General features: G+C 39.1%; 1 protein-coding gene across 4 annotated transcripts in view; it reads left to right on the top strand.

The window, feature by feature from the left end:
• The first annotated feature begins 822 nt into the window (after positions 1–822).
• The window catches only part of LOC102216436 (phosphatidylinositol 3-kinase regulatory subunit beta), a 49,584-nt gene continuing 24,491 nt past the window's right edge, over positions 823–25,915 (top strand). Inside the window, exons 1-4 of one of the 4 annotated variants that reach the window (XM_023336112.1) lie at positions 829–1,112; positions 6,061–6,251; positions 9,317–10,141; positions 25,555–25,647. In XM_023336112.1, the coding sequence (XP_023191880.1) occupies positions 9,823–10,141; positions 25,555–25,647 (412 nt within the window). In that variant the 5' untranslated portion in view covers positions 829–1,112; positions 6,061–6,251; positions 9,317–9,822. Of the gene's footprint in view, positions 1,113–6,060; positions 6,252–7,090; positions 7,732–9,316; positions 10,142–25,554; positions 25,648–25,915 lie in introns of those variants that run through there. The other 3 variants (XM_023336114.1, XM_023336111.1, XM_014473316.2) reach the window with 3 other exon arrangements.

Here is a 25,915-nt window from a genome sequence, read left to right as displayed (position 1 = left end):
TGACTGAATCAACATTTGCAAACATGTCACTGCTCTCTAAAGGTATTCTAGTTAGTTCCTGTATCTTGGCTCCTCAGTGTTGGAGATTGCTGCTTTAGTGCTGTAGTGCTGCCAGACATGATGGAGCTATGGGTGGCCCTATACATGGCATCTTACAGGGTAAAATGCAGGGACTTTGAACGCACCCTTGAGGAGCTCCAGTGTTCTTGATAATTGTGCCACATGTGCATTTGGGAAAAGTGCGATATTAGGAAAAACAAAATGCTAGAGAATGTTGCAATGGTTGCAAGTAATGCATACCCAACTAAAACCTGTTAAGATCTTTAGATTTATTGCAAACATAGACCCCAGATAATGAATATTCTATCCAGTTACAGGAAAACATAAGGGACAATTACCTTATCAATGCCATGGAGGCTTTATTATTATTAAAGTTTATGAAGTTGCATCTGGCTCTTATGTTTTGGCAAAGAATCATCTTACTGAAAATGTTTAGGTATGATTTGGGGCCAAAAACGAAAGCACTTATCATTTATGATCAAACATATCAACTAACACGTTATTATTAAATTATTTTAATAGTTATAATTGAATACTCGCACACAAAAAATCTGTTTTTCTTTTATAGACAGGAGTAGAAATGGAACATTAAGAAAAGCGAGAAATGGACCACAGTTTATCAAAAACATATACAAACAATAGATTTTTGTAGTACGAGGTAGTTTACAGTGAAGTTAAATAAAGTGCAGGCAAGTACAGTTGGAGATTGATTGGTAGATTCAGGTTTCCAGCTTAGAAGATGAGCTCTCTGAAATAGTTCGGTCTTTTCCGCGTGGTTTCGTTCGTTTTCGTTCACAGCTCAGTAGTTCCCACGCACTCTCCTTCCCTGCGCCGTGCTGAGCTGGAAAATGGCTGAGCGTAGGGCCAGGGAGTTATGAACGGGAGAAGTACAGCGCAGTTAAAAGTTAAATCAGAGCTGTCGCCAGGAGATTGTGACACACCAAGAACACAACCGTTTGCAGCTGGGACACAGCAGACTTCTCCTCGGTCGCTTCGAGACTGTTAAAGCCCCACTGCAGAAAAAGCGAGAAGACCCAAAAAACCATCCGCGGGTGAGTTTTTCTCAACTTATTGCACATTTCCAGGACAGCAGCTGCCAATGTACTGGAAAATGGTGGAAGTTCAATTCTGTTACTGTGCCGTGTGGACACAGAGCCATGCTTGCGTTGTTTGTCAATGCTAAAGTTTATTTTTCACATTTCCCTTGTGTTTTTTTTTCTGTTGCTCTGAAATTTTTGCTGGAAAAAGTATAACTTGGTCTATTCGCACTTTCCTCTGTGCTAGCGCTTCTCGACAATGACGTGTATAGAATGTTGATTTACCGTCAATAGCTAAATAAAATACTTTAAATACATTTTAAATTAAATGTTTAGCTTGTTGAGTTTGTGCATTTATATAAGCATGGCACTAATAACCAAATAAATCATTAACCAAGTGTAACTAGTTGCTAAAGTTGTCCGTTTGGTGTTTGTTGTTCGTATTTTTCCTAATAATGCTAACATTCAGCTTTTTGCGCTTTGTTGCGACGGTAAAAGTACATTTAATCCCAGTAAGTCAGCCTGTAGCGTGCGTGAGCGTGCGTGTGTTTTATACTAAGATGCGTGCACATACTCCATGCGAGAACATGATGTAGGCCTTGCGTAGTAGAGGTTATGATTGTTATTTGGATATGGTTTCCGTCGAGCAGTAACAGTGACTCTAAATCGTGCTATTTTTTGCATAAAACAACTGAGCTGTATATAAACCCCTTTATATTTGGCTTAATTACCGAGTCAGCCAGAATGCAACCAAAACGTCCGTCCTCTTTCACACTGCTCCCTCTTACTGCTCTCTGTAAAACATGACTTGAGGCAAAACTTAGTTTTAATGTTTAAAGAAACAGAAAATTTAACTTGTTAAATTTTAAAATAATTGAAAATTTAAATTATTTAAAAAAATAATTTAAAATAAAAATATATGATCTCTTTTCACAGTGACATAAATTTTTTGCTTCAACATTTTTTTTCTATATATAAATGGGACACTGAAGATTATTTAAAAGTTGCACTGATCATGATTTGTGGCAGACTGCCAATCTCAGTTTTATAAAGTTTTGATCTTCCAATACCAATTTTGGGCTATTCTGTTTTTTTCTTAAAGAACTATAAGAAAAACAATAAACAAATGGTATTAAAATATGGTTGCTTTTTGTTTGTTTGTTTTATTTTGTATTGGTTTTTTTTCTCTTTCTGGACATGAGCACCGAGCAGCCATCTATCAGTGAAAAATATCTCAGAGAGACTTGCTCTGAAAAGGGTTTTACAAACAAAGAAAGAATTGGTCACAGTATTTACATTTAGTCATTTTTACCATTTCAGATTAGCAGCTAACATAATTAGCAGCAGTTTTTATATGTATTCCTGATAGAATTTAGATCCTTACCTCTGAGGTGTCCAATGTTTCATAACCCAGCAAGTTTCACACCACCACATTTTAAAAGTTAAAAAAATATTAAATAAATCAGATTTGCTGTACTCTGTTCACCCTTTTTGTTTTCTGCTGCACATCTTGTGCTCTCTAGCAGCCTGGACATGTTGCAAAAAATATTTTTTATGGCATGTTAATACATTTTATTGATTCAGTAGCAGTATATATAGCAAAGACTAATGTTTTGAACATACAGTGCATTAATTGACTGTAAAAAGGTTTCATATCTGAGCCTTCCGCCAGTCAGTTGCTGGTCATAGTAGACCAAGTATCCAAATTCCTCTGTGTGTCTATTTTTACTATGTTAACTCTTAAATGAATAACCAATGTTGATGAATTCTTGTCTTATTAATGCTCTGAGGTGATCATGATTTGACTGAAATCTGAGGTACGGTCATGTCAACATTTCTGGCAGGAACAATGAATAGTCATGTCTGGTTCTGTTGGCCTGTTCTTCAGGCCTGTGGTGCAGCAGGTTTTTCAGATCCATATGGACATTTTTGACTGAGGCCAACATGTATCCATCGCCAAGGGAACATAAGGATAACAAAGCAGCTGCCTCATATTTTGCTCATAAAGTCTAATGACTGTTTTTAAGTTAGATCACTTGGTGTTAATTACATGCTGTCTTGTATATTGTGATATGTAGGTCAGTAATATGTAGTAGACAGGTGAGGTTCATCATGGCTGGTAAGGCACTGACTTCTCCGTGGTTGGATATACAAATATATAAGGCCCAAATATTTTAATTTTGACCTTAATTGAAATGCTTAGTTGCTTTAGTAACTTGTAGTTATGCTTTAATCACTTCCATACTATTCAACAAAACCATAGAACACAAAATATTTAATATTAGGTCATAATATTATGTTCTTTGGCTCTTTTTTATAAATTTAAATTTCACCTTCATTTGCATACAACATCCATCCGCCTATCCTCCATGGACATCATGAAAATCCTCAATGCTTGCCTTCATTTTTAAACATCTTATTATTTTAATGGAGATGATTGCCATGGAGGCCAGTCCTCCTGGTTGGGTTCTATTCCAAATGTATTTTTTTATATTTTTCTGATTGTTTTCTGTCTTTTCAACGTGTATGGGGCTCAGCACTGCACCCTACCAATGTGGTATGGCACTTTCTGCTGAGCCCCAAACATTGTCTCTTCACATTTGTGGCCAATCAGAAATTCTAAGATTTCACACACATTCATTAAATTTGTTAAACAGAATGTGGAACTCTCAGTCGAAAATGTTTCATGAAGAGGAAAAAACAGGAAAACTAAGAAAAGGTGCAATTTTATAGTCCAGAAAATACTGTACCTATTTTACTTGTCATTCATGGTGACAGGTGAGTCTCCCCTAATTGCATGTCACTGATATAGATGTTTAATGAGGGCTTAAGTGTGTTAATCTGAGGTTTTAAAATAAGAGCACCTGCTCTTGATATCCTGCTGCTCTTTTTATATTATCTCAAAACAGACAGCAGATCACACTGTGCCTACTAGAGCAGTACGTGCAATACTGGGATTCAGTGAAATGCACTGAGGTGTTGGTTGTAGTGATGTGTCGGTCGCGAACAATCCGGCTCTAAGAGCCGGCTCTTTGAAGTGAACGATTGGAACCAGCTCCACAATGGGAGCCGTTTTAGGATCCTATTTGGGAGCCAGTTTTTTTTCTACAGTATATTGCTGTTTCTCCGCCTCCCTGTCGTTGTGCTTGTGCTCTGCAAGTGCCAGAGTCGATAGTTTTTCCCCACATCGTTTTTTTTTGTCCTGCGGTGCCTCGCTGTCTCTCCTCCCCCTTCTCCCTCTCCTTGCGCGTTTTGCTCTTCTGCCAGTGCTAGAGCGGAGAGTTTTTTTTCCACTGCCCTCATGTCAAGCGTGTGCTCCACACATCTGACCAATCACATATAGTTTCAATTAATAATGTGGCGGGAAAACACTGAAAAAAATTTTTAGCTCCACTTTTTTTGTGGAAACGGCAGGCAATTGGCCAAGCTGTATAGCGTTCGTCGGCAGGTGTTTATGTACAGACACTCACTCAGCGGTCAAGAAGCACAGAAAGAAGGGGAATCAGTGTGAGAACTGAATAGGTGAAAATAAATGAGGGACAGAAAACGGAGCAAGATTTGTACTCATTTTAATGCTACATCAAGCTCCAGGGCAGAGTGCAGACTGTGCAAAGTCAGCATTTCCTATCGTGCAGGCTCGACAAACAACCTGCACAGGCACATGCGGACATCACACGCATCGGTATTGCTATAGCATTGTTATGCAGCATTTTTACTCATCATAAGTGCTTAACAATGTCAATAATGAAACAAAATATTATAAAATTAGGTTTAAGCTATTAATTAATTAATAATGTCAAAAATATATATGGGGAGCCGTTTGGGAGCCGAAAGAGCCGGCTCTCCACAGTAAGAAGAGCCATTAGAGCCGCATCTCGAAAAGGAGCCGAAAATCCCATCACTAGTTGGTTGGGTGGGCGTGGGAGGGCACAATACGCCTGAACGACAAACAAGCCTCCAGTCACTAGTTGGCAGCAGTGCTCAAACTGATCAAGAAGTTGGCTGCGTAAAAGAAGCACACTACACAGGCACACTGGTGTACAGAGCTGACAGAAAAGGAGAGAGACAGAGGGGTTTGTGACATTGAAAAGAAAAATGGTGGAGGCACCAGAAAAATTGCTATCAGAAAAAAACCAGCAGATATGACAAACTTTCATAACCTTGGGTATACTGTGAATGTAAAAATGTATTCACTTTTCATCTCTTCTGATAATCTAAAATATAAGCAATGTTGTTGCAAAATGTGCACAAAAAGTTTTAGGTTATATACCTTTTTTGAAAACAAAAAAACAGAAGAAAAGCTGAGAAGTAACCAGTGTTAACACAGTTGTAAATGTTACTCAGTTTAGTCTAGAAATGCACATCCCAGTGAATAATTTACATATGTTCTCCTTAGAGATTATATGTTACAAAATTTGTTAATATACTGAAGTTGGAATTTTTTTAGGACTTAAAACAATAAGGAAAGCTGCAACAACTTAACACTTAAATTGTTATAAATTCTTTTGATAATCCAGTGATTGTTTGCAGAGTGCTGGTACCAGTAGTTTGTACAAATAAATAATTAAATGACATCAAGTTCTTAGCACTATTTCAATGGTACTGAAAAAAAAATCAGCTTAAGTCCACATGCAGCTGCCTGGGCTTTCTGCTGGTCCTAAACACTGCACAGCATCTGAGATGTGTCAATAGACTGGTAGTGTCTTGTAAAGGACTTTTGATCAGAAGAGATCTCCCAACAGCTTTGCTTTATGGTCCATTCATTATACATTTGAATGGTATACTGGATTTGTAAAAAAAAAAAAAAATCAATGTATTCTCAGTGGCTACACCAGCTTGTCCTTTAAGTAAAAAGAATCAAAACTGAATCTTCAGTCAGTTCTGTAGCAGCCAACTTCACTCCTACAAAATGCATTTTTTCACTAAATATCCGTCCATTGTCTCTACCTCCTTATTGTTGCAGGTAGATGAGCCAGCTGGGGGGCTGGTGCCTATCTCCAGCAGTCAGTGGGGGGGTGCTCCTGTTAAGCTAACAGTCTGTGTGACGAAGCTGGAGAAGCTGAAGAGAACCTGAAGCAGAACCCACAAATGCCTGGGTGAAACATGCAAACTCCACACAGAAAGACCACTGGTATTTAATCCAGTTAACTTACTGTAAGTTAACTGTATTGTCAGCTTCATGTCTCATACTAACCAAAATTATGAACAAATGAACATACCAGTCTGTGGCTCAGACTGGTTAAATTTTTTATTCTGCACATATTTCCTTCATTGGGTTGGTTTAGCTTTTGTACCTTTGTAATTAGTGCCTCCCGCCTTGATTTCTGTGCTCAGAGGGTACCATATAACAGAGAAAATCATCCAGTGAAAGAGAATAGTTAAATCTCAAGAATATTGTTATATAAAACAGTTGATCCCTTCAATGAAGCACAAAATCCATTTGCTATTCATAACAGCACATTTAAAAAGATTCAAGCTTGGTGTTTATAAAATAATAAGAGTGAATCAAACAAATGTTTATCTGAAAAGCTTTATTTAAATTATTCTTAAATTTGATCTTACTGATTATTTGTGTAGCATTTTTCACTTTACTGTTACTGCAGACGTCTTCTATTTGCCCCTACTGCACGATTACAGCATGACTCATAAGGATTTCTCCAATCACATGCAGGCGTGAGTCTTTCCATGTTATGTTTCACATCCCAAACCTTAGATAGTTGAATTTATTTAAAATTACAGAAAAAACACCTAAAATTATGAGCTGACACCTTGGTGTGAAAGACTTGAAGAAGCTCAGTTTGGGGAAAAAACTGGAGTTGTTTTGATCACTGCCTAGAAACATTTTCTAATATTAGAACGTTTTCTTGATTTGCCCCGCTTCTTTGGTGACTGTGGAGCACATGGCCAGACCATTGACCAATCAGAGTGCAGGACTGGCTTTCCCTCTCTCTAGCAACAGTGAGTTACTTGCTGCCTATTCATTATTTATTTTCCTGTGGTCTCCCTCTGCTGCGTGGACTGTGCTGGTAGGAAAGTGCTCCGTTCGTCTTCCACTCTGCCGTTTTCCTACTGTCTGCTGTTGTCTACCCAGACTGAAGGTGTCTAAAAGGGAATGGATCTGCGGACCCCGAGCTGACCAGCTGCTGTGCTGACCTGTAATGCAGAGCTAAGACACTTGGACTGTAACAGACTCTTTTCAACCTCGCAGGACTTGTTTTACTCTTCAACTTACTATTAAACTTGTGCTCAGCTTTTTTAAAATCTTTTATTTTTTTTTTTTTTTGCCTTCTTTATGCTGCATTTCATTGACCGTAAACAAATAAAACATGGCAACTGGAAAAACAACAGGACTTTTTCTAAAGATGACAGCGAAGGGAGGGGGAACAGTAGGAGGCTGGACTTTTTGCATGTTTTATGGGCTTGGGTTGGGGGGTGAGGAGCGGGTGGAGAGATGAGGCAGAGGAGTTTTGGCTCTGAGTGGGTGGGGGGGTGATAGTGGTGTGAGGATTGCGGGCTGTGGTTGGGTATGCCAGTGCCACGTGTCTAGCCTGGCACTTCTTGCTTGTCGATCCGGAGGATGTGGGACTGAGAGTCTTGCTGAGCCTGTCCAGCTTCTTTCTGAGCAAAAAGTGGGGTGAGTTTTGCACGATCCTGCATCTGGGTATTACCCTAACCTTAAACATTCTCTTTCAAATCCAAATATGGAATTATTTATATATATATATAAATTTATACAATAAATTTATTATTATTATTATTCACAAGGCGTTTCCAGTAAACGTGTGCGCGCATTCCAAATGCCTTTGGGGAGAGAGAATAACTAGACTAAGGTTTAGAAGCATGCACTTTTGGATTCATGCATGCAGACTGGACGTTTAGCTGATTATTTTGTGCACCATCACTGCAAGTGTTGTCCATTCATGGAGATTTCTGAAACGATGGCATACCAGGCCCTGCAGACCAGGCCTTCGGGTTGTCAGATTTAGCCATTTTGGAAAAGACCCCAAATTTTGTTTTAACAAATAAACCAAAACAACCGGATGATTGCAGTCACTATTCTGTCACTCCCACTTTTTATTCCTACTTGTTCCTGCTCCTCAGACATCATTTCATTCTGTTTAGACATTAATAGGACCGTTGTCCTTGCCAGGTCCACAAACAGCAGATGTCGTACTTAATCTGGAAATGGTAATCTCTCATCTATCTCATAATTTCTATTTTAAAATATAATGCAGCAGCAGTTCGTACTTAGTCTCATTCTTGGATTGCTAAATAGACTTATGATTGGTCCATATTTCACCAGAGATTCTATAATATTGTTTTCAGTCTGTGATTTTTAGACTGATAATTTAAAAATAATCGCCTTTCAATTATTAGCCAGAGCAAGAAAGAAGAGTCCTCGTATTTATGACTATAAACAACCTTTTTAAGCAGTTTTCTTTTAGATGCTCGGCACAAACTATTTATGCTGTGTGCATCTCATTAGGCTTTGCAGTTATTTATATTTTGGTTTTCAATTACACATAATCACTGATGATGTATTTGCTGCATTTACATATATAAATCTTTACACATTAATGACTATTTGTTTTTAACTAGCTTTATCTTGCATAGAATAAATGTGATAGAGAGTGACTGAAGTGTTTTGACTAAAGCAAACCAAAATAGGTCTGAATTAACACGGTTACTGCTTTTCTGTCCCATGTAGGAACAACTGTGGCAAAGCGTCCTACCTTTTTAGGAACATTCTGGCTGATTTGTGGTTCATGTCTTTGGTTGCATGCTCATACTGCAAAATCCTTCCTTTCACTTCTGTACATCAGTCTTGTTGGCTTGCGTTTTTAAAGAACAGTTATTTCATAGTGAAACTTGTTGTTCCTATGGAAGGTGTTCTGCGGAGGGAGTGAATTTAGCTAAGGCTCCAGTCCAGTTCCCAGTCTGCTGTTGGCTATGACGCAGCATCATCATCTGATCTCTCCTTCCTAAGTGTAGACTGCACAGATGCATGGAGCTGTCGCAGTTCGCCATTTTCATGCATCACTTTAGCTTCATTTCATGTAGGACTGTGCTGCCTTTCTTTGGGTATTTATCGAACAGCGTCATCCTTTTAGCTGTAACTGTGATTGTTTCGTAACATCTTTTATAAAAATTATTTTTAAATTAGTATCATTTGTTTAACTTTTTTTTTCTATTCTTTGTTTCTTGTTTTTGTTATGCAGATCAGTTATTGCTCCTGCTGAATTTCAGCAAACCTAAAGGATTTAAAAGCTCTCTACTCCAAACATTTGTCCTCCAATCCGTCTATTTAGAGCGTGGAGATTCACCGACACCAGGCTGTTGGCTTGGCGTAAGCTTTCATCAGAACACAAAACTAGGACCAGTCTCAAGGTTTTTGCTGCTTAAAGGAGTATGTTGCCGACGCTCTCCCTCTGCTCCATCATTTGGCTGAACCGCGGTATCAAGCTGAGGAAAGTACAGCAGTCTAGCAATACTGGTCAGCTCTGAAGCCGTTGCCACTACAGCCATTACATCAGCTACCTTATAAACTATTAAAAATGCTTCTAAGCTTTGGGTGACTTTCCCTCCTTCCTTCAGCCCCTCCAGCCTAGAAACCACAGCACCAACACCTCCCTTTAGTGACTCAGCAGCAGCTTCAGTTTCTGAGCGTAAGAAACTGAGCAGGATTCCATTATCAACGAAAACAGGAACTCCTCCGCTCAACAAAATGGCGACAGATGGTTTCCAATACCGTGTGCTCTACACATTTACCAAGGACCAGGAAGAGGACTTGGACCTGCAGCCAGGGGACCTCCTGACTGTCAGCAAGGCCTCTCTGATGTCAGTGCAGAGCTACGAAGAGGGCTTTGAGGAGCACCCGGAGCGTCTAGGCTGGATCCTAGGATACAACGAACGCACCAAGCAGAGAGGCGACTTCCCAGGGACCTTCGTCGAATTTGTTGGTCCCATCAAAATGGCACATCCATCAAGTCAACCAAGGTCCCAGCGACCTCTCCCGGCTGCTCCCATACCAGAACCATCTCAAGGTAAGATCGTTCACGTCATTTTAAATGTTAGATTTTACTCCATCTCTGCTTGATGCTGGTGTTCTGTTGGTTTGGCATGCCCTGTCAGAATAGCATATTGGAAGTCCAACAGGTTTCTCTATCAGCCAACATACCGATGTTTGTGAAGAGGTATGTTGTTTTGATTGGTGTTAGTCTGAACCAGTGTACGTGTTTCTAAGTTACTATATCAGTGTATCTCACTGAAACAAAATAATAAACAACAAATTAGTAATAATTTATTGTTTACAGAATGGTTGGTTACCAGGGCCAGTTAGCTTGGGCTAGTTTGAGGAGTACATGGAGTAGGGGTGCACTGATTTATCGGCCAGCCAACTTATCAGTATTAATTTTCTTCATTTTGGGACATCGGTGATCGGCCTATACTTACATGTGAAGCCGATCTTATCCACTGATCTTATCTACCTCATCAAAGGTCTAAAAATCAACCACTGTCATCTTTTGTTGTCCTGTGACAGAGGTTTGACTGACAGGCTGGCCCACCAGGTCATGTCTGCACATTCGCAGTTAACAATAGTCATCCCCCTGTTGCCAACTCATCAACTTTCTTGCTGTATTTAGAGACATTTCAGACAAAAAAAATCTGTATCGGCCAAAATTGGAATTGGTAGGTCAGGTTTATTAAAGATGCAGCCCTAAAGTAGATAAAAGAGAAGTCTTGTATCTGAACAATAACTGATACTTGCTAAATAAAACCTCCAAGGTTTTGAGTATTTCACAAATTTGTTAAGCAAAGAAAAACAAGAAATCACATTTATGTAAGTATTCACAGCCTTTGGTTAATACGTTGTTGACTTAATGTGTCTTAATCGTTGAATATGATGCCTCCGGCTCATCTCACCGATCTTTAGGCAGCCTTTCACGTTCTTCTCTGCAGTTCCTCTCCAGCTCCATCAGGTTGGTTGGAGACGTCTGTCAGCCATTTTCACATCTCTCCAGAGATGTTCAGTGAAGTCCAAATCTGGTTGCAAAAATCTCAAAACTTTTTTCCACATCGTCATAGTAGTGTTATTGGGGTATTTCTATGTAGAATTTGTGGAAAGACAATAATGTAATATGTTGAATAAGACTGTAACATAACAAAATGCGGAAAAAGTGAGCACTGTGAATACTTTCCATATGCACTGTATCTAAAAAATACTGTAGAAACATTAAAAATGAAAAGAGATTAAGACACATTAAGTTAACTTGCAGAGAGGTAGATGTAAAACACCAGTGTTGTGTGACACATGTCAAAAAGTACGCCCCTATCTCTGTCTCTCATTGATGCAGTGCTTAGCAATTATTCTTGGTTTTGTTCCTTTTTCAATCATCATCAGTTGTAAAGAAACTATCTCATAGTTCAGTAATCTGTACATGCATCTGTTGTCAGTGTGCATGTGTAAATGACCCATGTAAAATTACCCAGTACACTGAAAACCAGAGAGGTTCCAGGGTGTTTTTACATCTACCCATCCAGAGATGACACACAGCTCTGCAGTGTTTGCAATGCTAATGCATCGCTGTATTGCTACCATGAAAGAAAAGCTTTAGCTCCAGCAGTTTTATTGTCAAAGGACAGGTTGGGCTAAACCTTAGTGTAAGCAAGTGTACCTAAAAAGTTCACAAATATCATCATTTAGACAAATGTTTGTTTTTTTATACTGTTTAATGTTAATGTTTAATTCAACTTCCTGCTGGTTACTGCATTTCATATTGACCATTTAGTTTTATCCTGGTTTATTTAATCAGGATAAAACTCCTTGAAATGAAATATCTCTTTTGCTTTAGCTACATAGGGTGTCTCCAGGTTAATGGCCTGTGTCATTTGAAGGACCTAGCCTACCTTCTACTGGTTCACCATCGGGTAGACTTGGACCTTTGTCTACTGGGTAAGCCAGGTTCTTTGTTTATCGGGCAGACCTGGTCCTTCATCTAGCAGTTAGGGCAGGTCCTTCATCTACTGGGTAGGCCGACTCTTTTGTTTACCACATCAGCTAGTTTCTTCATCTTTGGTTAGGTCAGGTACTTCATCAGGTTCTTAGTCTACCAGGCAGGTCTGATTCTTCGTCTACTCGGTAGTTCAGGTACTTTGTCTACAGGGTCCTTCGTCTACCAGGTCCTTCATCCATCAAGTAAGCTGAGTCCTTTGTCTTCAGGTAGGCCGGTTTCTTTGTCTGCTTTGTACTCCGGGTCCTTCGAAGGATGCAGGTCCCGAATTTGGACACACCCTTTTGTGCAATGTGTTGGTTGCACATAAGGGTGCAACCAACACCATTTAATGATAGAGGAAATGGTAAAATAACATGGAGAAATGCTTCACATTGTGTTTATTGTAAAAACAAATGTGTTGTTCATATTTGCACAGTGGCAACAAATTTGTCCAGAGGATACTCTTCTATCTATTTTCTTTTATTTCTCTCAGCAGAGAGTTTTGCAAGTGAAGATTTGCGCTGAGCAGAGACTAAGTTTGAACGTGAGGAGAAGTTTTCAGTACACTCTTTACAAGTTTTGAGAAGAAAGACATGAAGTCCTGATTTCAAAATAAAAATGTAAGCAAAAGTATTACAAGTTTTGAGAACAAAAGACATAAAATTCTGCTTTTAGACTGAATGTGTGTGCTCTTGGATTATGGCAGAAAAATTCCCCCATATTTCAGTGTGTATCTTTATTTGTCCTGTGTCCCCCCACATTGCCTTGTGATGGACTGGACATAAATGGTGTATGCTGCATTCCACTCAAGGACTGCTAAATCTGAGCTTTAGCCACACTGCAGGAGATAAACAGGTATTGGCGATTGTTGCATAGATGTCAGAGTTTCCCCATAGTGCATTGTAAGCCTGGCGGGGCACCAGGCTTTACTTTTGCCCCCACCAGGCTAAGCATTGCTTAAAGTCTTTTTAAAATGTTTACATTTTTTAAGACTTTGTATTTGGTTTTCAGGGATTAATCTTACAATCTTTCAATAACACATAATTATAAAGTGATATTTTCAAATTTCCTGCCAACTTTAAACATTTTTAAACTCAAAAACACGACGGACCGCTTGATGAATGACATTGCTTAATTTTTTGAGGCAATGATTTTGCATGTTTTTTTAAAGTAAGGTGACGAATTAGATGTTACAATGTGAAGCACAATTATTAGGGAAGTTGTGCGTGCTATAGTTGTTAAACAACTCCAGCGCTCTCGGTCAATCCAAAATGTTAATAACCTTTCAGACTTGATTATTTAAGAAAGTAAAAGTGAGATTTTGGCTTTTATAGGACAATACCTATGTGTGCATGATTATTGAACAATGGAGTTTTGTACTGGTGGTCATTATTCTTTCATCTTTAAGGCCTTTTACTGGCTAGCCACATAGTGGAGTACTTTGATGAGTGTGATGGAGCATTGTCCTGCATAAAAATCATGGGCTTCTTGAAAAATGCAGATTTTTTTCCTGCACCACTGCTTGAAGGAAGTGTCTTATAAAAACAGTAGGCAGTAGGTTTGATTTTGAGTCCATCTTCAACCCGAAAAGGTCCAACTAGCTCATCGTTAATAACACCAGTCCATACCAGCACCCCGCCTCCAGCTTGCTGGCGTCTGACGTAAAGTGGAGCTCTGTGCCCATTATTGATCCATCCATCTGGTCCATCAAGAGTCACTCTCATCTCATCAGTCCATAAAACGTTTTAAAAGTGGTGGTCGGGTTTCAGCCTTCCTTACCTTGGCCATGTCTCTGAGCTTTGAACATCTTGTCCTTCTGGTAACTCCAGGTAGGTTGCGGTTCTGGAATATGACAGCACTGGAAGATGATGGGTTCCTGGTAGCTTCACGTTTTATTCTTAATTCATTTACGTCTTTTTTCTCAACATGTTTCTTGTGATTCTGATCCTGTTGACTTTGCAGTAAAACGTTTGATGGTTGCCTCGATATCTTCTGAAAGACTTTTTACAATTTTGGACTTTTCACAGACACATTTCTTTTTTGGCCCAATTTGCCTGAGGAAAAGAAGCTGCCTAATAATTATGCATACCTTGATACTGGGCGTTGGTCTCCTTAGGTCCCACCCTCACTCATTAAGCAAACACATTAAGCTGATAAGTTTATTTTCAATAAGCACTCAAGTTTATACAGCTTGGAGTTGGAAAATATGCATAAAAATTATGATATGGTAAAAACTAAAATTTGCCTAATTGTAAGTAGGTTTGTCTTAAAATTTAATTATTCTTTCAGCAGAACAGAGGACACGTGTGGCATAAACCAAATACACTAGTCAAGGAAAAGAACCCCATTCCAACTTTAAAGAATAGAGCTGGAAGTTTCATTGTTTAGGGATGCCTTGCTGCAGCAGGAATGTAGAATTCACCAGGCATTACATCTTGTAATGCCTGGTGAATTACAAGAGGATGATTGAGGAGTGGGTCAAAATTTTCCTCAAACCTTTCTCAAACCGGGCGTGCCGTGGTGGCGTAGTGGTTACCGCGACCCATATTTGGAGGCCTTGAGTCCTCGACGCGGCCGTTGCGGGTTCGACTCCCGGACCCGACAATATTTGCCGCATGTCTTCCCCCCTCTCCTTCCCAGTTTCCCGTCAGCCTACTGTCGTATAAGGGACACTAGAGCCCACAAAAAAGACCCCCTGGAGGGGTAAAAAAAAAAAAAACCTTTCTCAAACCGTTGTTAGAGACTTTTAAATAGCTATAAGAAGCATCTCACTGAATTATTTCAGCAACAGCGGCTAAGACTAGCTTTGTGGGGCTAGTTTTCCTGATGTTCTCCTCAGTTAGAATACACATTTAGCTTAATTCCTTTGTTTAATTAGTAAAGCAAGATTAATTGTGTAAGGTGCTGTTAAATCAGTTTCTTGTCCAGAGATAAGAAATGAAAGCAAAATCAAAATGACATTTCTTATCAAAGAAATAAATATCTAATGAGAAGTTCCAACCTTTTCATAAGACTGTTGTTCAAAATAGCCACAGTAGGAAAGCACTCACTTCCAGACTTTGAGCATGTCTTATGGTCAAATTAAATTGGCAAATTTGAATCCCCACTCAGACTGTATTGTACTGCCTCCTTTACAGTGAAACATTTCCTTCCTTAAAGAGTTATTTTGGTTTTGCCTTTTTGTTACGCTTAAATGTTTCAGATCTTTTTAACACATTCTATTATCAGACAAAGATGACTTCAGTAAAATCTAAAACTTGTTTAAAAGCTTATGATTTCTTTTATTAGACAAAAAAGTATCACCCCAAACCAACCTAGTCTGAGTCAATAATTTAATAGCCTTGAAAAAACTAGGCTATCTGGTTGTAGACAACCAGGACACCAGCAGTAGCTGCCATTAAGTACTCATGTTAACTGGCAGTACCTCTCTCATATTTGATGTATTTTTTGCTTGATAATTTGGATCATGGCATTTTGCAAAATGTAATGTTTATTGCTTGTTTCATAATCGATGACTGTATGTTCATTTTATGATGTAAATTTCTTTGACCTTGTCATAAAATGCGGTGTAGAGGTGGTGAAGCAGACGCTGTAGACCCAGGATACGATAAATGACTGATTTTAATAATGAATGTCCATATTATTATGGACTGTGGACTGTGTTATCACAGTCCACCATGGTCCAAACAACGGGCAGCACGGCCAAGCGGAAGCCAGGGCTCGACGCCGGTAGCAACCGTTAACACAAGGGACGAGATGACGGACTGGGAACACAGATGGCAAAGACTAGACGCCAAAAGAGACAAGGACCCGACAAAGACACAGACACACAGGTGACACTAAATACACAGGAGGTAATCAGGGAATGAGAAACACCTGGGGACTAATCTACGGTGGCCGACAGGTGCAAATGCGCAGCAAAAGAGAAAACATGCAAACAAAAAAAAAACACACGCACAAATTAAATGCGGCAAGCAAAAAGCGAATAAAATGCAGCAAACAAAGAGAGACGCAAACAAAAAAGAAGACACCCCCGAATGAAATGCAGCAAACAAAAAGTGAGACGCAAACAAAAAAGAAGACACCCCCGAATGAAATGCAGCAAACAAAAAAGAAGACACCCCCGAATGAAATGCAGCAAACAAAAAGAGAGACGCAAACAAAAAAGAAGACACCCCCGAATGAAATGCAGCAAACAAAAAGTGTTGAAAACGGAAGTGCTCCAGACCACTAGGGGGAGTCAAAGAAAATAGTATTCATTTCTATGGGACCAGATGCAAGATTCAGAGAAAGACATTTGAAAGAAAGTAAAGGTATCTCTCTGAATCTTGCATCTGGTCCCATAGAAATGAATACTATTTTCTTTGACTCCCCCTAGTGGTCTGGAGCACTTCCGTTTTCAACACTTTTTGTTTGCTGCATTTCATTCGGGGGTGTCTTCTTTTTTGTTTGCGTCTCTCTTTTTGTTTGCTGCATTTCATTCGGGGGTGTCTTCTTTTTTGTTTGCGTCTCACTTTTTGTTTGCTGCATTTCATTCGGGGGTGTCTTCTTTTTTGTTTGCGTCTCACTTTTTGTTTGCTGCATTTCATTCGGGGGTGTCTTCTTTTTGTTTGCGTCTCACTTTTTGTTTGCTGCATTTCATTCGGGGGTGTCTTCTTTTTTGTTTGCGTCTCTCTTTTTGTTTGCTGCATTTTATTCGCTTTTTGCTTGCTGCATTTAATTTGTGCGCGTGTTTTTTTTTTTTGCATGTTTTCTCTTTTTCTGCGCATTTGCACCTGTCGGCCACCGTACTAATCAAAGGGAGACAGGACAACGAAGAGACTGAAGGACACCGAAAACTCAGAAATAAACACAGAAAAACACAGATCACAACAAACCTGCTTTGTTGCTGAAAATGTGCTATACAAATAAACTTGACTTGATGTTGTCAGACAGGTAGTTTCTGAAACTTTTAAATTTAGTCTGTGTTCCTACTGCTGAACCTGGTGAACTACATCTTTAACTGTCACCCTCTAATTTCCAGTAGTTTTAGAGGGTACTCCCTTTTGGCTGTGACCGTGGGTTAACCCTTTAATCTTTTCTTACAACACGTCATAAGCCTTATCTCTTTGGAGGCATAGCCAACCAAACTCTACTGAATAATAAAGGGCTAATCCATCTGCTTACTGAAAAGTACTGGACTCTAGAGATCTGGCATTGAGTCTGTCCATCCATGGGGCCAGTCACATTAAACATTAACATGTGTCTTTGGCACCCAAAGTTATTGTGAGCTTATCGGCACAAAAATGTCTATCTCTCCTTTGCCACGATGTGAGATTTGATTTGAACTATTTTACATGCCGTATGACAGGTGGACTCAGTGGCACTAAGCATGTTGGCTGTGAACTCTGATTTACCTTTGCTTTAACCCTTTGTCTATTAATTATGTTAGCGCTAAGGCTATTACTTTAAGATAATGAACTCTATTACTCAGAGATCACTTGGCTGACATGCTAAGCTTTAGTTTATGTTCCCAGATTTTATAGCTTAGTATATGTCCACTGTGTTAGCTTTTTTACTTAAGGAAGGATATATCTAGGAACAGTAATTAATATATTCAACTACAGTAAAAATGTGACAAAATCTCACATGCTTACAACTACCTATAACTGTTGTGTTTGAAGTGGAAGAGGTGAAACAGAGGAAACTAACTAGATAAAGAGACAGGAGAGAGCAACTTCTGTAAAATGACAACTAGACCAATTATTTTTACTTCATTTAGTCTGTCTTTACTTTGACCTGGAATCAGAATTTGCCATTTTTGGGGGACATAAACAATATACTTATGAGTAGGCTGAATGGAACTGTGTGAAGCTGCTTTTTTGTGCTTTCACAGATCTGGTGTTGGAAACATATCGGGTGTCTCACATGTGTTGCATTTGCAGAGCTGCTCAACCTCACACACATTCCCTAATAGAGATTCCTCAGTACAGACTGTACCGTTGGAGCTTCCTAGTAGCTGCTGTTTCAATCCAGCAGCTAGAAGGAAATTATTTTACACACCTTGTAATAAAGTGTGTTTGGAAAGGTCTTACTGAGGAAAGAAATATTGCAAAATTTCTTGCAAATATTTCTGAAGTAACACTACAAAATCAGTGATTTTGATTGCAATTGCAAAATCCTGGAGGTGCTGTTTAGCACACTTTTGATGTATTGTGCTGATATGCTACAAGACAACAACAGATCATTAAGACTTATTGGTAATACTTTATTTGACGGGTTGTGAATAAACCCTATAGACAGCTTGGGCGGTGTGATGGTGTTTGTGTGGGTTTCTTTTCATTAAAGTGAATAGAGTCGTGTTTTGACTAGCATCAATTTCGAGTCTCTGCTCGAAATTCCGTGAAAGAGGTGTACAGAGCCTTGTGCCAGAAGCCCATTAAAATCCTATCTACATCGTTTTAAACTGTGTGATTATGAGTGTGAGTGGGAATAAAAATAGCAATAGGTATTTTGTTCCATATAACACAGTAGGAGTGTAACCGATAAACCTTTTATGGATGCAAACTCGACTAAAAACCCACCTGTTTAGAATTGTATTTGAAACGTAATCAATTACAAATTTATTGATGGAACCTGACTTAATGTCGTGTTTTGATTGTTGATTCTATGTTGCGTTGTGTTTTTGTGTTTGATATGATGTAAAGCACTTTGAAATGCCTTGCTGCTGAAATGTGCTATACAAACAAAATTTGATTGATTGATTGATTGATTGATACACTGCCAATTTGTGTTGCCCCATCAGTAGTCATCTTCCTGTAGATTTTTAAGTTAACATTCAACGAAGTACTGCAATGAGGGATTGGTAGTCAACATTTTATGGTCATCGTCTCATGCCTTATGACTGGTCAGAAATCCTGGTCTGCCTGTTTTTTAGTGATTATTTCTTTGCAACATTTATGACACAGTTCAATAACAACAAAATCTGGCAGTTAATGAAGTGCCTTGTCTGTAAATTAAACAACAGATGCTCTTTACCTGGCTAAGTATTTACACCTATAAGAATGGCCACATTTCATTGGTCTTAAACGTTTTGCCCTTTTATCTAAGTTTTATTATTCTAACAGCATCCAGCATCATGACTTTAAACCTTCTTTTAATACCATATCAATCCAAAAACTCACTTAGACTGTAAGCTGCGTCATTGAATAATCTGATCTGGTTTGTCACCACTGTCAGTTTTAGGTGAATTCACCACCTTCACGTCTATATCTGAATGTATTCCACCTCCCCTGGCCTGTTGTAGTGGTCCAAAACGACTGTACATCCTGAAGAATAGATATGCTTGCCATAAACTAAGAAAAAAAGCATAAATGTATTTGAAATAAATTCAAATTATGTAGGTTTGTTATCATGGATGTTCAGGGAGACACATAAAGATGCAAATAACCACAAATTGCACTAGTTAGATTATATTTTCCAAGGTGGAAAGGGCTGGCATGTGGCCCAAGTGTCCCAGAATCTGGTACAGTTTTTCACCCAAGAATTACAGATTTAGGAAGTTTGCATAAGAATTCACCCTTACTGGCTATTAGATATGATTGCCCTGTCGATTAAATGCATTTAACATCCAGGTCATAGGTCAGTTCTGGATTATAACATTCCCCTGATGATCCTTCATCAGGGGACCCTTTTTTTTAACGATTTTTTTGGCTCTAGTGGCCTTTATTTGATAGTTAATTGACAGGAAAGTGGGTAATGAGAGAAGGGGAAGACAGCAGCAAAGACCGACAGGCCGGGAATCGAACCTGCGACAACCGCGCAAAGGACTAAGGTCTCCATATGTGGGTGTAACTATCATGGGTCAACTGCAAAGGCCCAGTATAGCATCAGTCTTTACATGAAATAATTCAAGAATCACTTTAAACCTGTGATCCATGTTTAAAGTTCTTTGTGATACTGTAAATTAGAGACGCACTGATCCGATATTAATATCTGTATTAATATCTAAATCAGGTATCAGTGTCAATGTGCCTGATCCATAGATCTGCTCAGATTATATTTACAGATCTATTCAGATTATATTTGAATATTTTTATGCTTTGTTCTCTGAGTGACATTGTGCTTTATTATTTATTTTATAATTCCTAATTGGACTTTCTAAATCATTTCAAAGAAGGTTTGTGGGAGGATTTGGTTTTTCTGTGTAAATTTAGTTTCTGTTGTCTTCTCTGCCCTGATTGCTCCCAGCTGTGTCTCTTGTTCCCTGATTACCTCTTGTGTATTTAATCCCACTTGTGTCTGTGTTTCCCTGTCGGATCCTTGTCTTTGCTGTCGTACATCGTGTTGTTGTCTTGTAAAATTTACCAGTTGATACCAGTGTCTGAGCTACTAGCCTTTAGCTCCTAGTTTTTTGCTCATGTGAGTTGCCTGGATGTTTGTACTCACTTGAAATATTCATTAATCATCAAACTCAGTTGCTGCCTCATCTCTCTACTTTTGGGTCAGAACCAACAACAACTGCAAATCATGACAGTTTGTTGGAGTTTGTTTTTTTACATGTTTGACTAAGATAGTGAACCTATTGTTTTTGTCTGTTTTTTATCATTTATTTTACATTGGCTGTTCTACTTCTAATTGGAGTACTGAATAAATGAAAGCTGTTTTTACATGTTTGACCAAACTTAGTGTATTTAAGTGTGCGGTACCGATGCAGAGTTACCAAATAAATTTGCAATTCAGTGCATTCATGTCGGTGTTTAAAAAAAGAGAAACATTTAAGTCATTCAGCACTGTTTTTCTGTATCGGATCGATATCAGCTGACACTAAGCTTAAGGTATCAGTATCGGAAGTGAAAAAGTGGATTGTGCATCCCTACTGCCAATAGGCTTCATTAAGATAATTTTCTGGGGTGAAACCTACCAAATGAGAAATGTGCTCTATAATAAGTGACAATCATGTCAAACGTTGACACACACGATCATCTTATCTCTCTTTTATAGTTCAGTGATACAGGCATTTTCAATACTTCTTGTAGCAACAGATGTTGTAAATTTAACATCCCAACAGTTTGACTCTACAGAAACAGATTTAGTAACCTAGGGAGAGCTGTTTCCTCTCCTTCTCCCCTCCATGGCCTCCCTCTAAATGCCTGCTGAAGTGAACCATGCCTTGGCATTTTTGCAAACTCCTCCCTTTGTCCTCCTTCTCGCTGCCTAAAGCCCCCTCTGCCTAACGTGTTCCTCTCTTTCTTCTGTCCTCCCAGCTCTCTCCCTGATTCACATACACACAGGCTGTACTGTCTCTGGGCAGCCCATAAACCATGTTAGCAAGGCAGTGCTCTGAAAGGAGAGGCCTCGTCTCATTCTCCCCGTTCTCCCTGCTCTCCCCACGCTATAGAGAAAACATTTTCAAAGAGCCGATGTAGGAGGCTGAGAGAGGGTCATGAGACAGTAGAGACAGAAAAAAAAACAAAGAGATTTTTAAAGGGGACAAAACAAGAGCTACAGTGTCACCCACCTACAGAACCAGATGGATTCAGTTTCCCAGCACACCGCTATATAATTCTTCTTTAGTTCTGTTTGTTTTAGCATGTCAGAAACTGCAAAGGAAGCAGTAAATAAAACCCCTAACAATGACATACACTTGAATATTGTGTATATTTGGGATTAAAATATTTATAAGAATTGTTGAAACTTCTCTCCATTTTTACTGTTCACTTACATGAGCAAGCAGCTTTTTAGTGTGCATAATTGGGAAGCAACATTCAGCTTCTACGCAGCACAAATCTGGGTGTTACGGCCCTGGGCCTTATGGGCTGGGTTGCAGGTGTCTTGTTGTCTGTCTTTGTTCTCCTCCCCTTCACAGGTGCTGCTGATTTTATTCATTTGGAGCACAGAGCATTTAAACCTGGCTGTCTCCACCTTCTGAGTCGCCTTGAGCGTCCACTCTGCCTTGATGCTTGCGGTGTTTTGTTGCCAGGCCTCAGCTCCCTTCCTTTTGCACATTTGAGTTTGTCTTTGTTTTTGCACTTCAACAATTCCATATGCACTCATATACCACATCCAAGCATTTGCATTATACCACTGATACTGACATCCTCAATCCATTGCTGTTTGTGTTAATAAACATTCCTTTTTATGCACTTTAATCCCTGCATGGTCTCCCGTTATTGTTATGACCTTGAGCCAGTCGTAACAGGAACAAACTTCCAGAAAACTGCAAAACATCCGAAACACTGAGTTTTAAATCAAGGCTAAAACCCCACATCTATTAACCCTTTAACAGTGTATTTACCAACATTTCTCTGAGACATAGCGCCTATAATGAGCTCAGCAGATGTACAGTTCTAACAGGTGTTTTGCTAATAACTGCTGGCTAGTCTGAAGGAGCTGAGAGGGACAATCATAGGGGGAGGGCTGCTCTATGAGGCCAAAGCTCAGAATCTTGGAGTAGGAGTTGCAGTTTTGCAAGGCTGAATGGTTGCCATAGGTAGGAGATTAAAGGATTTCTCAAACATTGATGAAAGAATCAAAGCAACACTCCAAGTATGTTTTTGATGAGGGAATTCATTAGAACATAATGTAAAGCTCAAAAAACTAAATCTTACATAATACTGCTCCTTTACAATATCTTGTGTAACTATACCATCATTTTGAATAACTAACTGCATAAACAATCTGATTTTAATTTATTTTATTTTAATTTTCTTTTTAATGGAGACTGCAATTGGGATATTAGTTCGTGTTTGTTTTTTGTTTTTTACATTAGCAGAATATTGATAGTTTTTCACATATTTGTAATGGAAATGCAGCTACTAACTCTCTCTAAAAGATTATTTGGCAGAGCATTAAGACTTTTTGTAACCCTCTTCTCTGTGTTTGTCACAGTTGTGGCATCTTTTTCCAATGTCTAAGGGATTTAATGTATTCTGTTGGGGCTTTAAAGTGTGCCCGGTCATTGTGATGGATTGCCTGTCGACATAGTTGGGATGTACTGAAGACATGGAGTAGTGAAACCTGAGCATCAGCATACACAATGTTAGACACTGTCCATGAGCCAGACGCCAACTGGTCTTGTCGCCACTTTTCATGGAGTCACTGACATGGTTTTAAAATGCTTGACAGGTTTTATCCTCCTTCCTGTGTTTTACCCATTATTTTCTAAGTCCAAGTTTTAAAAAAAGGCTAAGTTTAGCAGCTGAATATTTTAATTCCTAAATGTTTAGATTGATATGAGAAGAGATGCTCAGTTTTGGTTATTTCAATGCCATGAACAATAAAATTTAATAAATTACAATGGTCTTCTAATCAGGCTCATATATTAGCTTTTGAATATAAGCCGTCACAGCATTGAACATCTATAGAGCAGAACATTTTGTACAGTCCTTCTGTAAAATAGTTCAAGTTATAGCTCATTGGATGGAAAGCAATTGTTGAGTCTCAGCACAGATTCTGAATTAAATTAAGGTCAGAACTTTCCTGAGATGCTTTGGTCTCTAAAGCAGTCAGACTGTAAGCTCAGGGTGTTCATACAAATACAAAAGTTCCAGCTCAAGATTTTTATAGGTAAAGAGAAAAATACAATTAGTTGCATTCAGATTTTTAACATGTTAAAATCTATGTAATTAATTAATCAAAAGTAATGTGTTAAACTTCTGTCCCTACTTAGGTTTGGAGTTAAAAGCAGAGATGCACTGATCCAATATTAATATCTGTGTCGGCCCTGATATTGTAAACAATTCTAGATTGGGTATCAGTGACTACGTGCTAAATTCATAGAGACAAATCTATTCAGTCAATTTCTATGCTTTGTGCTCTGGGCTACACCATGCTTTATTTATTTTACATTATATTTAGAATTCCTAGTTGCACTTTCTGAACCATTTGAAAGAAGGTTTGGTGACGTTTATTTTTTACAACGTTTGACCAAAATTGTCAACCTGTTTCAGTTTCTTCATCATTTATTTTACATTGGTTGTTATACTCCTGACTGAACAAATGAATGTTGTTGTTTTTACATGTTTGACCGAGCTTGTGAAACTGTTGATGTATTTAAGTGTCTGTGCTGGTGCAGAGTTACTGTATAATATAAATTTGTAATTCTGTACATTTATGTCTGTGTTGTGGAAAAAGCCTTTTAAGTCAACCAGCAGTGTTTCTGTATCGGATCGGTATTGATTGATACTAAACCTCAGATATTTGTATTGGTATTGGAGGTGTAAAAAGTGGACCAGTGCATCCCTAGTTAAAAGTGTATAATTCTTTGGTTTCCTAACACTTTGCTAACACTTTGCTAACACTGAGCACAAGATATTATGCACCTAGAAACATATTCTCTGACATGATGGTGAGAATGAAATAAGGTCTGCTGTGAGGCAGAGGCAGTTCAGAGCATAGTTTTCAGGGCTAGCTGGCCAATATGGATCCAGGCAAAGGGAGAAGCACAAAGAGGGAAAAGAAGTGAAAAAGAAAATGAAATGAGAGAGGCCTGAAGGGGGCGAAAGAGTGGAAGAGAAAATCTACTGAGAATAAGTGTGCAGGAGAGTGAAAGCAAGATGACGAAGAGAGGCTGGAGAACAAGACAGAGACATTCAGGAGGGGCTGAGGGGGCTTTTAGAGAGAGAGAGAGGACATGGAGGGAATGTGCTGACACGGCGTTACTCCTCTGAACTCCCCAAATTAATAATCAGCAGCGGTTTAGCGAGCCAGGAACATTCATCGGCTGCCAAGCCTCAGCCAGGCCAGGCCCCCCACCACCTCCCACATCCAGTGGAACAGCCCACTCCTCCCACACCCCTCCACCCCTTCAACCCAAAGTCCTGAATGGAGCAGGAGGCTGTGGCTGCCTGACTGGTCCGAGCCAGGCCTGGCACCAGGCTTCTGCTTGTTCAGTAGTTTTAATCCTTTATTGTGCTCCACTCACGCAAAGAGCTGAGGTGAAACCCTGAGCAGGATGGAGCGCTGGGGAAGAGAGATAGAAAGCCAGAGTGGATAAAAGAGGAGAAAGAGGGGAGGGGAAGAACAGGGAGGGAAATGAGATTTCTCTTTTTTTTTATCTTCTTTCTTCTTTTCTCCCTGCTGAAAAGGTTTGATTTAGTCCATGGGGAGTTGTGAAGTAGATAATGTTTTTTTCCACCATCTGCAGTTTTTTCTCTCTTCTATTCCTGCTCCTTTTAGTTAGCAACTTGTTTCTTTCATCAGTTTATGAGCAGCAAACAAATTTGTTACTCAAGTAAATTAAATTTCCCTTTGAGATCAATAAAGTAGTTTTGAATTTGACGATTCAATTGTTTGCTTAATAGTTTATTTTAATGCATTGGGTTTTTTTTACCAAGCAAAGTGCGGATATGAAATCCACTTTCGTTCTTCAAACGAAATCCAGTGTGTCCACCTCTTTCTTAAAGAGAAAGAGGGGACACAAAACTCTAATCTTTCATCTGGTTTTCTAACCAGTGTAACAGACGTTTGTGTTGTTGTTTCAGCTGTTCCAGTGCCAGACCTCAGCCAGCAGTTCACTCCACCAGAGACGGCTCCCCCAGACCTGATCAGCCTCATCCAAGCCATCGAACACAGAGGTGCATCCACGTCATCCGGCTGTCTGTTCATCCTGTGACCAAGCTGACACTATTCATCCACCTTCAGTTGAGGGTGGTGGAGCCCAGCAGGACTCCATTTGCAGTTCTGCCCCCTCCTTTTTGGACTCTAGTTCTTTTTCTCTTATTTACACTTCTTGACAAACTCTTGAAATGAAAAGGGCCACACAGTGTATTCGTGATCAGGTCTTTTTCAACTTTAATGAGGCATTCATCTTGTACAATAAAATTGGAAAACAAATCTGTTAGA

The sequence above is a fragment of the Xiphophorus maculatus genome, chromosome 6 (genome assembly GCF_002775205.1).
Source record: "Xiphophorus maculatus strain JP 163 A chromosome 6, X_maculatus-5.0-male, whole genome shotgun sequence".
Lineage (NCBI taxonomy): Eukaryota > Metazoa > Chordata > Actinopteri > Cyprinodontiformes > Poeciliidae > Xiphophorus > Xiphophorus maculatus.
This window is presented reverse-complemented; position numbering and strand designations above follow the sequence as displayed.